A 14207-nucleotide genomic window follows, 5' to 3' on the forward strand; every position below is an offset into this window, starting at 1 on the left:
TAAGCGAAACTACCTACTAAACCACATGAGCGAAACCATATTGACACATAAGCGGAACTACTTCAACACATGTACATAAAAGCGAAACTACATCATAAACTTCTAATTTTGACTTTCAAGAACCTATGTTGACCTATCTTGACCTAAGACTTAATGCAGACGTAGTCAACAGACATTCCATGCATCAACAGTTACAACCATATTTTCCAAGGTTGGAGAACTCGCTAGCTGCTAGTCGGTCGGTGAGGTGGGGACTAGCGACTATTCGGGATTACTCGTGATTAATCGGGATTAATCGAATCGGGTTTTTTTATATGTAATTTTTAGTTTTATGTATATATATACACATTTTTATCGGTAAATTAAGTAGTTAGGTTTGAACAATTTTTACTCAACTCATTTTTTTAAGTATACAATATTAATTGTTAAAATTCACATGGTTTGGTTGGAAATTGGCCGGAGTTTAGAGGTTTTGGCCGGAATATACAGGTTTTTTGCCGGAATTTGGCCGGAATCGTCGATTTTTGGCTGGCCGACGAGGCCCGACTAGGTCCGACTAACGATTAATAGACTGATTAACGAAAAATTACACAATTACTAGCCGACTAGCGATTAATCGCCGACTAGTCGCTGCCTAATCGCGATTTTTACAATAATTTATTTTCACAAACATGTATTTTATATTTTTCAATTTTTCTCTACCACATAAAAACCATCCCAATTTAGAGTATTTTCTAGTTTCTATCCAAAACACACAACTCCCCCAATCCATATATCTATCATTCACAGTTATCTCATACACACCACCAGATAATCAATCTAGTGGCGCCACTCTTCCTTCCTATGGCGGCCGAAGCTTCACTCTGCAACTTCTCCGGCACCAATGTCTCCTCGCCGCCCCTCCGCCGCTACCTCCTCTCCCCCTCCACCTCCTTCCGCTGTCGCCATCTCCGCCAACAACGTACTCTTACGTCATCTTTCTTCGGAACCCAACGCCTCAATTCCACCAAATTGAACTCAAATTCTCACTTCCAGAAGCGAAATCTCTCCGTTTTTGCCATGGCTGCTTCTGAAGGTTTGTTAATTTTGAATAGTTTGGTTGTGTATTTACTGTTTATTCGTATAATTTCGTGAAAAGGGATTTAATTGTTTCTAATTTCTGTGTTATTTTTAATTAAAATCAATAAATTGTAGCAAAACCCTAAACTTATATAACCCAGAAATTGAATGATTAATATATGATTATGCTCTTTAAATCCTGTTATCTTGAATTCATATTAGTTTGTTAACTGGAATAATTTGATTGTTTGTGACTATTTTAAGTATAGATAACGATTGATTATTCGATATTCAATTATGTATATGTGAATTAATTCAGATGTGAAGCGTGAGGTTCCGTTGAAGGACTACCGGAACATCGGTATCATGGCACACATAGACGCCGGAAAAACGACGACAACAGAGCGTGTGCTTTACTACACGGGTAGAAACTACAAAATCGGTGAGGTGCACGAGGGTACGGCTACAATGGACTGGATGGAACAAGAGCAGGAGAGGGGGATTACGATAACTTCGGCTGCTACGACCACGTTCTGGAACAAACACCGAATCAACATTATCGATACACCTGGCCACGTGGACTTCACGCTTGAGGTGGAGCGAGCGCTTAGAGTTCTTGATGGTGCCATTTGTTTGTTTGATAGTGTTGCTGGGGTTGAACCGCAGTCAGAAACGGTGTGGAGACAAGCGGATAAGTACGGGGTGCCGAGGATTTGTTTTGTGAACAAGATGGACCGGCTTGGTGCTAACTTTTTTAGAACGCGTGATATGATTGTTACGAATTTGGGTGCTAAACCGCTTGTGCTCCAACTCCCGATCGGTGCAGAAGATGTGTTCAAAGGGGTTATAGATCTTGTTAGGATGAAAGCCATAGTTTGGTCCGGTGAAGAATTAGGTGCTAAATTCGCTTATGAAGATATTCCCGCTGATCTTCAAGAGTTAGCGGAAGAATATCGCGCGTTAATGCTCGAGACGATTGTCGAATTAGATGACGAGGTTATGGAAGGGTATCTTGAAGGGGTTGAGCCCGATGAAGCAACCGTTAAGAGGTTGATAAGGAAGGGAACCATCGGGGGTAGTTTCGTACCGGTTTTATGCGGGTCAGCTTTCAAGAACAAGGGGGTTCAACCGTTGCTCGATGCCGTTGTTGACTATTTACCGTCTCCGCTTGACTTGCCGCCCATGAAGGGTACCGACCCAGAGAACCCAGAGATCGAAATCGAACGGCTTGCAAGTGATGACGAAGCGTTTTCCGGGTTAGCTTTCAAGATCATGAACGACCCTTTTGTTGGGTCACTTACATTCGTACGGATATATTCCGGGAAGCTTGCTGCTGGATCCTACGTGATAAACGCAAATAAGGGAAAGAAAGAAAGAATCGGGAGATTACTTGAAATGCACGCGAATAGCCGAGAAGACGTTAAGGTAGCGTTAGCTGGTGATATTGTTGCTCTTGCAGGGTTGAAAGATACCATTACCGGAGAAACACTATCAGATCCCGAGAAGCCTATTGTTCTTGAAAGAATGGATTTCCCTGATCCCGTTATTAAAGTTGCTATCGAGCCTAAGACCAAAGCCGATGTCGATAAAATGGCAAATGGGTTAATCAAGCTTGCGCAAGAAGATCCGTCTTTCCACTTCTCGCGTGATGAAGAAATAAACCAAACGGTTATCGAAGGAATGGGAGAATTGCATCTTGAAATTATTGTTGATAGGCTCAAGAGGGAATTCAAGGTTTGTTTCCTTACTTTTGTTTACATTATATTAAGGTTAAATTGCATTTTACGTCCTTTAAGTTTCAACAAAATTTCAGGCGCTGTTCTTTAACTAACGAAATTACAACATATGTCCTTTATGTTTTAATTTCTTTACAGCAAATGTCCTTTATGTTTCAATTTCTTTACAACAGATGTCCATTATTTTTAGAGTGAATTTCAAAGATTGTCCTTTATCTTTATACATATTTTCAGGCGTTGTCCTTTATGTTCAAAATTGACGAGTTTTGTCCTTTATGTTTTCATATCATACACGTTTTGTCCTTTAGGCCTAACCCAGTTAGTTTTTTCAGTTAAATTTGGTCATGTGCTTTGCACATGAGAGCATTTTTGTCAATTCAAAGGTTGCAGAAGCTTTGAGTTGTAAATCTGTCGTTGAACTTACATTTGAATTGACAAAAATGCCCTCATGTGCAAAGCATATGACCAAATTTAACTGAAAAAACTAACTGGGTTAGGCCTAAAGGACAAAACGTGTATGATATGAAAACATAAAGGACAAAACTCGTCAATTTTGAACATAAAGGACAGCGCCTGAAAATGGGTATAAAGATAAAGGACAATCCTTGAAATTCACTCTTATTTTTATAATCTTTTTAGAGAGAAAGGACACCGCTTGTAAAGAAATTAGAACATAAAGGACATCCGCTGTAAGTTCGTTAGTTAAAGGACAACGCCTGAAATTTTTGCTGAAACTTAAAGGACGTAAAATGCAATTTACCCTTATATTAATTCTAAACATCAAAAAATCATAACCCTTTTCAAACATTGAAACGCCTTGATTCTTGCAAATTATCAGGTGGAAGCGAATGTAGGTGCCCCACAAGTAAACTACCGTGAAAGCATTTCCAGGACGGCAGAGGTGAAGTACGTTCACAAGAAACAATCAGGTGGTCAAGGACAGTTTGCAGATATAACCGTACGGTTCGAGCCATTAGAGGCAGGTAGCGGATACGAGTTCAAGAGTGAGATCAAGGGTGGTGCGGTCCCAAGAGAATACATCCCTGGTGTAATGAAAGGGTTAGAAGAGTCGATGTCTAACGGAGTACTCGCAGGCTTCCCTGTTGTTGACCTTCGTGCAGTGTTGACTGATGGGTCCTACCACGACGTTGACTCTAGTGTACTCGCCTTCCAGCTGGCTGCTAGAGGAGCTTTCCGTGATGGAGTTAGGAAAGCGGCACCTAAGATTTTGGAACCGATAATGAGCGTTGAAGTTGTGACACCTGAAGAACATTTGGGAGATGTTATCGGTGATCTTAATTCGAGAAGAGGACAGATTAATAGCTTCGGTGACAAGCCTGGTGGCCTCAAGGTATATGTTAAACGCGTTTTTTGTTACACTTTTAGTATAGAGTAAACTGCCATTTTGGTCCCTGTGGTTTGGTCACTTTTGCCACTTTAGTCCAAAACTCAAACTTTTTGCATCTGGGTCCCTGTGGTTTCAGTTTTATTGCCATTTTGGTCCAAAAATAAAATCAGGTCATATTTGTCTTATAAAATCCTGCTATTTTGTCATTTTCCGCAGGTGCAAAATGATCATTTCTTTTTTATAAATAAATACCATATTTTATAAGACAAATATGACCTGATTTGCCCCTGAGGAAAATGACAGAATTGCAGGATTTTATAAGATAAATATGACCTAGTTTCATTTTTGGACCAAAATGGCAATAAAACTGAAACCACAGGGACCCAGATGCAAAAAGTTTGAGTTTTGGACTAAAGTGACCAAACCACAGGGACCAAAATGGCAGTTTACTCTTTAGTATATTTTGTTTTGTTTATTAATAGTTTGTTTGTTGGAGTGTAGGTGGTGGATGCGCTTGTGCCGCTTGCGGAAATGTTCCAGTATGTGAGTACATTAAGAGGAATGACGAAAGGTCGAGCGTCTTACACTATGCAACTAGCGAAATTCGATGTGGTACCTCAACACATTCAGAACCAGCTTTCTGCTGCCAAAGAAGAAGCAGTTACAGCTTGATCTTTCTTCCTGTAATTCTATTTAAAAATGTTTGTAATTTTTTTGGCTTCTCATGTTTTATAGGACCATATGAAAATCATCCAATTTTCCACAAGAAGATATACGAAGCAACATGTTTATTTATTTATTCATAATTTTGTGCTTATTTTGCTCAATGAGTTCTTAGGGAGCTAAATTGTTCCGGTATGGTATGAGATGAGAGGTGAGTGTTACCTAAATGGTATCAGAGCTGGGGGGGGGGGGGGGGGGTTAGGATGAGTCTCCAAATAGGTTGTTTAGATCGCACACCCGTGTCTCATTTAGAATGGTTGGGCAAAGCTCATTGACGATGATGAGTCGTAACGGGGAGTGAATGTTATTTTTGTAACATACTTGTGCTGTTGTTGGTTCTACCTCGCACAATATTTGTTTAATGTGCATGTTATTTTTGTACATTTGGCTTTGCAAGTTGTTTTCATTTGTGGCTTTATGGGTTTTGGCTTCACTTTGATGCATCGCCTGGAATTCCATCCCCGTCCACGATGGCTGGAATTGCTTCCATCGTTTTCTCTTCATTGTTTCTAGGTAGATTCTTGCTGTTATTGTGTTGGCTTTGATCTTTTTTTGGGATTTTGCCGCCGTTAAAGACGAGGGCTTACGCTTCAGTGGTTCTTTTCGACTTGTATGTTGGGGTTTTGTGTTGCTATGAAGGATTTGTTGTGCATTCAACAACAACTTACGTGTCGGTGTTTCTGTTTCGACTTTTTTGTTGGGATTTTGTGTTTGTACGAAGGATTTGTTGGTGCATGTCTTTTTTATGTTAATCGGGGTCTCATTCTCGAACATCTGATGTTGTTTATCTTGGATTTTGGTTCACATCTCATTTGGATGTTTGCAAGAGACCTTCTGAGGATTTTTGTTTGGTTTCATTTTTACGGTTTGTTTGGTTGTTCAATTTAAGAGTATGTGAAGGTGTAATAATAATGTTCATCAGAGATCTTTTGTGAAGAAAATTGAAAAAAGTTAATATGACGCTAACGTGTCACACGAGGAAAAATTGAGACCACACCCTCACCCTTTGTAGCACCATTTATAAAGATATAAATATGATATATTGCTCTTAAAAAATTTCATAACACTTAAGGAAAAAGTCTATCAACTCTAATTATTATTTTTTTAATTTTTGTCGTCTATGAGACTTAAACACAAGTAGGGTTGTTCACGAGCCGGGCCGAACGGAGCGGACCTTTGCTCATGCTTGGCTCATTTACAAACCTAACCGAGCAGAGCGGCTCATTTAAAACTGAGCCTCAAATCAAGCGAGCATTTTCTACCGGTGAATATCCCGAACGAGCGTTGAGCGAACTTCGAGCGAGATTTTGACAACTGTGTCACGCGATTTAAATTTGCGGAGAGAGATAGTGGCAATGTTGGGTCTCGATTTTTATGTCTTTATAAACACACACATTTCATGGCATAATATTTTTCTTATAAATAACAATGTCGTGGCCGATGAGGTGATGTTCATATTGCACGAACAATGACATTGAGAGGAGGAGACAATCGACTTAGGGTAAAAACATGAGACATTAAGGCGATGAACAGACTGACGTTTAACGGTTTAGGGTTTGGTTTTAACGTTTAGATTTGGTGATAAGTTTTTTATTGGCGTGATTAGGCTGGTACGTATATATATATAGCTATAAATTTGTATACAATGGACCAAAATCTAATTGAGTGGTATATATAAAACTACAAATTTAATTTATATTTTTGTATATATGTATGTGTATGTGTGTTTATATATGTATGTCACAGTATGTGTATACGTATATGTATATGTATATACTAATTAAAAATAATAATTCGAGCCGAAACGAGCCGAACGGACTTTTGCTCATGCTTGGCTTGTTTACAAACCGAACCCGGCAGAGCGGCTCATTTACAACCGAGCCTCAAATTGAACGAGCATTTTCCGAACAATTTTCGAGTGAGCGTTGAGCGGTTTGAACGACCCTAAACACAAGACATCTCATCTTTCAAACTCCAGTTATTTACAGTGCTTGTGGAAAGACTTGGTGTTCCTTGTGACCCAGGTTTGACTTCCACTCTCCCCATTATTTTCTGCTGCATCAAGGTGAAGGGCGAATACGAGTGACGTCGGTTCGTCTTGGATGGGAGGCGAGAATTTACCGATTATTCCGCAGTCGTGCCTTCGGGTGGGTGGAGGTCGGGTTTCCGCGTATCTGGGAGAGCCAAGGGGCTGACGGCGGTCGAGTAGTCGACCTTGATCACAACGTCCGATGTCAGGGTGGTTGGCACGCCATTTTTTCCGATAAAAAAAAATTTAGATTAATCTTAGAAATAGGCAAATTCTAGATAGATCAAATCGAAAAGATTGTATTTTCCTCTATTTAACCACTTTCCTAATGATAGCACCAGAACTATCCAGAAGGTCTCCACAACCAACTTTCTCACTACCTTATAAAACCCTAATTTCACCCCAATCGCCACCAATTCTCCGACGATCCACCACCAACCACCACCACCACACACCATGGCCGACGAAGCCAAAGCCAAAGGCAACGCTGCCTTCTCCGCCGGAAACTTCACGGAAGCCATCCGCCACTTCACTGACGCCATCAACCTCGCCCCAAACAACCACGTCTTATACTCCAACCGCTCCGCCGCATACGCCTCGTTAAACCAGTACTCTGAAGCCCTAACCGACGCCAAAAAAACCGTCGATCTGAAACCGGACTGGTCCAAAGGCTACTCTCGGCTCGGCGCGGCTCACCACGGCTTGCGCCAGTACGACGACGCCGTATCGGCGTATAAGAAAGGTCTAGAAGTTGATCCGAATAATGAAACGTTGAAATCCGGACTTGCTGATGCTGAGTCAGCTCAGGCGGCTGCGTTGGCGAGTTCTAGGTCACGTGAGTCACGTGCGGGTGCGGGTGCGGGTAACTTGTTTGGTGATGCGTTTGGGCCGGATATGTGGGCCAAGCTTACGGCGGATCCGGCTACGAGATTGTATATGCAGCAACCGGATTTTGTTAACATGATGAAGGATCTGCAACGAAACCCTAGCAATTTGAATTTGTATTTGCAGGATCAGAGGGTTATGCAGGCGTTAAGTGTGTTGTTGAATGTGAAGATGCAGGCTCATGCTCCTGGAGATGATGTGGAGATGCCGGATTCTCCACCGAAAGAGAGGAAACGGCCTGCCGATGAAGCGGAACCGGTTAAGGAGAAGAAACGGGAGCCAGAGCCTGAACCGGAGCCAGAACCAATGGAGGTGTCTGAGGAGGAGAGGGATGTTAAGGAGAGGAAAGTGCAGGCTCAGAAGGAGAAGGAGGCTGGGAATGCTGCTTATAAGAAGAAGGATTTTGAAACGGCTATTGGACATTATACAAAGGCGATTGAATTGGATGATGGGGATGTTTCGTTTTTGACGAATAGAGCTGCTGTGTATTTGGAGATGGGGAAGGTATGGAACTGTTTTAATTGCATTGTTTTGTAGGTTGAAACTTTGCTTGCTTGGCATGTTTATGTAGTGTTCTTAATTTTAGCTTAATTCTAAATTTGATTGAACTAGTAGATTTTTTAGTTTATAAAGTGGTGATATGGTAGCTTGCATATTAGTTCAAATGTAGGCAATTAAGAGACTATCTTTTCAGTTGTCCCATTAGCCCCGTTTTTTCAAATGTTTCAAATTATATTGGAGGTAAGCCCTGGGTTTCTTTATTGTTTTCAGTATGATGAATGCATTAAAGATTGTGAGAAGGCTGTGGAGAGAGGAAGAGAGCTTCGTTCGGATTACAAGATGGTTGCAAGAGCTTTGACAAGAAAAGGAACTGCTTTGGTGAAAATGGCAAAAACCTCCAAAGACTATGAACCTGCAATTGAGACTTTCCAAAAAGCTCTTACAGAGCATCGTAATCCAGACACATTGAAGAAGCTTAATGATGCAGAGAGAGCAAAGAAGGAACTGGAACAACAAGAATATTATAGCCCTGAACTTGCTGAAAAGGAACGTGAAAAAGGTTCGATTTTTTGTTTTCCATTGCTTCATTTGGTTCGTCCTTTAATCTCTAACTACTTTATTTTCTAATCAAATTACAAACGAATATCAGGAAATGAATTCTTCAAAGAGCAGAAATACCCGGATGCTATTAAGCATTACACGGAAGCTATACGAAGAAACCCCAAAGATGCGAAGGTATTTTTCTGGTCTTGATATGGTGCTTGGTTTAGGGGTTCACTAAAGAATGAACATGTTCACGAACGCTTACCGAACGAGATTTCTTGTTCGTGTTCGTTCATGACGGAAATGAACATGTTAATGAACCCTTGCCAAACGTAGACGAATGCAAACGGACACAAACAAATGTATATGGACATACATGAACAAAAATGAATGTGTTATATATTTATTTAAAAATACAATCTGCATGTTTTCATCAGATGAAGAATTCACCAAAAATTAATAAATTCTTAACATAATTAACACAAAAACTAAGAAGTTCGACATGCTTTAACACAAATTGAAATTGAAATGATCAAATGACCGATGTTGGCCTAGCCGTATGGTATAACTACGGTTTAAATTACAAAAACTAAAACCAATAAAATAAAATAAAAGTATAACATAAATATACCTTTTAATGAAGGAACACAAATGAACATAAATGAGCGAACAAAAATGAACAAATTATCGAACGTTCACGAACATACCCGAACAAACACAACCTCGGTTCATGATCATTTGTTTAACTCATCGAACATAATTTCTTGTTCGTGTTGATGGAACATAAACGAACTTCCCGCCGAACGGCTAACGAACTATTCGCTGAATGTTCCGTTCGTATACAACGCTAGCATGGTTTACGTGTTTTTGCAATGTACGAAACACAGTTAGGGTTTGAAATATAACTCAATAATGACCAAAAGTTGAGATTCTTGTGTGATCAAATCTAACATTTTTTTAAAAAATAGTAGAGTAAGCACATTTTCTTTGTTTATAGGCATACAGTAATAGAGCTGCTTGCTACACTAAACTTGGGGCGATGCCCGAAGGTTTAAAGGATGCAGAGAAGTGCATAGAAATTGATCCTAAATTCTCAAAAGGGTACACTAGAAAAGGTGCAATTCAGTTTTTCATGAAAGAATTTGACAAAGCTTTAGAGACATACCAGGAGGGGTTGAAACATGATCCTCAAAACCCTGAGTTACTAGAGGGAATACGAAGGTATAATCTCAAATCTGTATCCCTTTACTAATCTTTATAGGAGACAATTAATACGAAACATGTTGTATTGTTGGTGCTTGCTAGTCAATCGGTAGATTCATAAAATTAAGCTAAAAGGGAAATGTGCCAATGCATGGGGTTTCTTTTTTCAAAAAAAATGATTTTTCACTTTTAACCCAAAAGCTTTCATCTTTTGCATTTTAACCTCTTTGATTTTTTTGCTTTAACCCAAAGCTTTTCATTTTTCCAATTTAACCCCAATACTTTTTAATTTCAAATTAGTTTCCCATGCTTTTCATCTTTCACAAGTTTTTCGTTTTAAATTTTGCGAGTTAACACACCGCAACGTGCGTGTGGGGTTCATTGCTTTTTCGTCTATTTTTCCCGTTTGACAAGCCCGTTGCAACACGTCTATTTTTCCCCTTTTGTCAGGTTCGTCGCAATGTGCGGGTCCTAGATCGACTTCGTTACTCTTTTCTGTGTTTTACGTTTCGGTCTAATTTATTCGCATTAACACGCTGCGTCGGGCATGCATGGTTCCAACGATTTTACGTTTGCTTTTCGTTTTGTGTAATTTTTTCTTTTTTTATTTCCGCAACGTGTGGGGCTTAATACTAGTAGTTGTAAAATATTGCAACACACTATTCATCTAAAACTGGACAACACGGTGTTTATGGGTCAACATGTTCTATTTTCACCAGTTACCCAACCCTCATGACCCACCTGATCAAAAGTTAGATTGTTATTGTGATAGCATATTTTTGTAATCATATTGAACACAATTATCGATAGAACTGTCTTAAAAGTTGGACGGTACTTTGTTTGTCGGTATCCCTGGTCTGTCTTGGCCAGCACAAAAGTTGCATGATCCACCCGACCGACCCATGTTGCCACCCTTAGTAGTTTTGCGTGGCTTTTAGTTTGACTTATGACTGCCTTTAATTTGCAGCTGCGTTCAACAAATTAACCGAGCCAGCCGTGGGGATTTGACGCCTGATGAGCTAAAAGAGAGACAGGTTTGAATTCTATATAATAGTTCATGTAGTGGTGGAAAAGGAATACTGCTGTTATTAATCATCTCCTGTAATTGTTACTTATTATCTGCAGGCTAAGGGTATGCAAGATCCGGAAATTCAGAATATTCTAACAGATCCTGTTATGGCACAAGTACATTCCCTTTTCTTGGTTATCACTGTGTGTAAGATGTTGTGGGTTTATAGTAAAGTTTTTAATGTTTTGGTGAACGAATAGGTTTTGAAAGATCTTCAAGAAAACCCGAAGGCTGCGCAGGATCACATGAAGAATCCTTCTGTGATGAACAAGATTCAGAAGCTGATCAGTGCTGGCATTGTGCAGATGAGATAAACTGTTTCTTGATTATTTATTTGGGCGTAGATTTAAACTGATAAAGTTTTGTTTTGTTTAATTGAGGGATAATGATTTTTGTTTTCAACTGTTGGGTATTTGTTTTTCATGTGTTGCGTTCTCTCTATTATAACACCACGTCAAAATGTATGTGTCTTGTCTTTTATCTCTCATATCGTTTTATTATTAAGTTGTCCTCCTCTCACACACACATCTACTATTCCTATTCCTAAATCTAATCACCATGCGACTTAATCTTGACCTTTTACGCACCCACAAATTTATTGGAACAATCTTTTTCGCCGTTTAAAGAATGTAGAGTAAACTTTCGTTTTGCTCTCCGTGGTTTGGGCACTTGAACAGTTTTGCTTCAAACTTTTAAAAATAGCCATTTTACTCCCTGATGTTTTGGTTTTTTTGTCAGTTTGCTCTCCGTCTCAAACTCCATCCAAATTGTTTGTTTTTTCCATTTTGCTCCCCGCAGGGAGCAAACTGGCAACAAAACCAAAACATCAGGGAGTAAAATGGCTATTTTTAAAGGTTTGGGCAAAACCGTTAAAGTGACCAAACCACAGGGAGCAAAACGGAAGTTTACTCAAGAATGTATTATGTGAGCTAGCTTCTCACTAGAAGCAGCCTCATCTTTGCCATCTTTAAGAAGCCTGCTCTCTCATTAAGGTAGCAACAATCTGACGCTTCTATTGAATCAACAAGGTACGCCATCAAGAACCATTGAGTTACCTTAAGCGGTTTTGAGCGTATATCAATTTAGTTAGATATATGAAGAAGGTTGGGGACGGCGGAGGTAGCTGGTTAGTTCCATCAGTTTGATCAAATCCATCGTAAAGAACATTGCTACAGTCACATAATTATGAATTTAGGGGTGTGCAATAACCGAAACCGAACCGAAAACCGACAAAACCGAACCGAAATTAACCGAAACCGAAATAACTGAAAGTCGGTTAACGGATATTTTTTTACCATCGGTTAACCGAAATTAACCGAACCGAATCATTTATTTCTTTATATATTTCTAGCTTTTATAACTTTATTTCATGTATTTCATGTTTTATACTTTTATTTCATGTAATAATACCTCTATTTTATTTATTTATACCTTCATTTCATTTATTTATACCTCCATTTTATGTATTTAAACATCTATTCATGCATTTGTACCTCCATTTTATTTATTTATACATCCATTTCATGTATTTATACCTCAATTACATGTATTTCTAAGCAAAAAAAAAAAAAAAAATTAGCCCTTGTTTGAATTGGTTATTAACCGAAAATTAACCGAACCGAACCGAAAACCGACAAATTAACCGAATTAACCGAACCGATTAACCGATGACTTCGGTTACGGATAATGCTAATAACCGAACCGAACCGTGCACACCCCTAATATGATATGCACGGGAAGGTAAAAGATGAAATGCGAAGATAAGCAGTTACAAAGTCTTAACCAGGAATAGTTTTTGCAAATATATAATCTGTAATGGGAATTATAGGAGCATGAATAGGCTTGATAATGCCTCCAACACAGTCCCTTTGGGCGTAGATTGTGCGGTGTGTATCGGGAAAACGGATCAGGAGGGTGATGTGGCTGGCGACCCCTTTCAAAATCATACCGTTATTCAATGGCTATATTCATTAAAAGAAATCATTTTTTTATTTTATTTTAAACACTATATAATCATTTTATTCCTAAAAAATCACCACACTCTTCATCTATATATATTCTTCTCTCAGATTCATTTATATCACAAAAATTTTTGGGTGCTACGCAGTGAGCACGTGCATGGAAACCAATGTGCGGATTTAATCTAATATATTTGGAATAACTTCCGTGTCGATTACGTTGATGACGAGTAATGGTGTTCGTAGCTTTAGGCAAAATTTATTTTATGATTTTAGTATGTAATTTGTGTTTTTTAGTTGTAATCTACTAGAATTTTTATGCAATTTGAATTTTCTTAAAAAGTATTTGTATTTATTAAAAATAAAATACATTAGACAAATAAAAAAAATGTGTTTAAAAATAAAATATATTAAGTAAAAAAATATTAAAAACTGGAAGGGCGAACCACAACCCATGTTCGGAGAGGATGATAAGGTGGAAGGAAAGGGTGATGTGGCACTGATGTGGACATGGGGAAGGGGAACCACAACCCATAGTTTTATAGGGGCTTGAAAAGGGAGGGGCGTTTCTACTATAACGAAAAATGTGGATAAAAAATAGAAAGTAATGACTGAAAGGACATTAACCATTACACATGTTTTGAAGAATCATTTATGATGTTGACATGGTGGAAAATGTCCCTTAAGAAACATGTTCTAAATCTCAAATGCTTCTAACATGCTTAAGGTCCTCCGTCCTTATTACCCCTTAAATCCAGAATAATATACTCCTTAATGAGCATTCCTATTTTTTTTTTTTTTTAAATTGTCTGTGTATTTTAAAAGATAAAATGAATTTATTAGCTATTATAATTAATGTTATAATTATTTTTCTCCACAGTTGAAAACGCCTAACTTGGGTTTAAAAAGTCGTTGGAACTTGATTAAAATGAAGTTTCTCTTGCAATGAAGCATAACAGATAATATGGACATTGATAACTTCGTACCAAAATAAACACTAGTTTTTGTAATCTTATTATTGACCATTGTTCGTCGTAGAATCTTGTTGTCTGTAATCTTAGCCAGCTATTTCTTGTTCGGGGAAACCTAAACAAAGCCTTACACTATATATATGTCTACATGAATCCATTTAACCTCAACCTTCTTATTCAAT

At 38.6% G+C, this 14207-nt stretch overlaps 2 protein-coding genes across 2 annotated transcripts; both read left to right on the forward strand.

The window, feature by feature from the left end:
• The first annotated feature begins 719 nt into the window (after positions 1–719).
• LOC110930590 (elongation factor G-2, chloroplastic) lies at positions 720–4958 on the forward strand. Its single transcript, XM_022173920.2, has 4 exons — positions 720–1075; positions 1379–2793; positions 3634–4146; positions 4645–4958. Exons 1-4 carry the CDS (start codon positions 844–846, stop codon positions 4813–4815), a joined length of 2331 nt encoding a protein of 776 aa, XP_022029612.1. The 5' UTR covers positions 720–843; the 3' UTR covers positions 4816–4958.
• Positions 4959–7220: 2262 nt separating this feature from the next.
• LOC110930589 (hsp70-Hsp90 organizing protein 2) lies at positions 7221–11600 on the forward strand. Its single transcript, XM_022173918.2, has 7 exons — positions 7221–8284; positions 8552–8840; positions 8931–9016; positions 9822–10045; positions 10995–11061; positions 11153–11212; positions 11297–11600. The coding sequence occupies exons 1-7, from the start codon at positions 7352–7354 to the stop codon at positions 11408–11410; spliced, it is 1773 nt and encodes a 590-aa protein (XP_022029610.1). The 5' UTR covers positions 7221–7351; the 3' UTR covers positions 11411–11600.
• Positions 11601–14207: the final 2607 nt, after the last annotated feature.

Source organism: Helianthus annuus, chromosome 3 (genome assembly GCF_002127325.2).
Source record: "Helianthus annuus cultivar XRQ/B chromosome 3, HanXRQr2.0-SUNRISE, whole genome shotgun sequence".
Lineage (NCBI taxonomy): Eukaryota > Viridiplantae > Streptophyta > Magnoliopsida > Asterales > Asteraceae > Helianthus > Helianthus annuus.

What these genes read in the sequence shown, in the direction of transcription:
- LOC110930590 (XM_022173920.2), top strand. Translation starts at nt 844, where the DNA reads ATGGCGGCCGAAGCTTCACTCTGCAACTTCTCCGGCACCAATGTCTCC. An exon ending in TGCCATGGCTGCTTCTGAAG is followed by an intron (nt 1,076 to 1,378) that starts GTTTGTTAATTT and finishes GAATTAATTCAG; the next exon opens with ATGTGAAGCGTGAGGTTCCG. An exon ending in ACAAGCCTGGTGGCCTCAAG is followed by an intron (nt 4,147 to 4,644) that starts GTATATGTTAAA and finishes GTTGGAGTGTAG; the next exon opens with GTGGTGGATGCGCTTGTGCC.
- LOC110930589 (XM_022173918.2), top strand. Translation starts at nt 7,352, where the DNA reads ATGGCCGACGAAGCCAAAGCCAAAGGCAACGCTGCCTTCTCCGCCGGA. An exon ending in TGAAAAGGAACGTGAAAAAG is followed by an intron (nt 8,841 to 8,930) that starts GTTCGATTTTTT and finishes AACGAATATCAG; the next exon opens with GAAATGAATTCTTCAAAGAG. An exon ending in CAGATCCTGTTATGGCACAA is followed by an intron (nt 11,213 to 11,296) that starts GTACATTCCCTT and finishes GTGAACGAATAG; the next exon opens with GTTTTGAAAGATCTTCAAGA.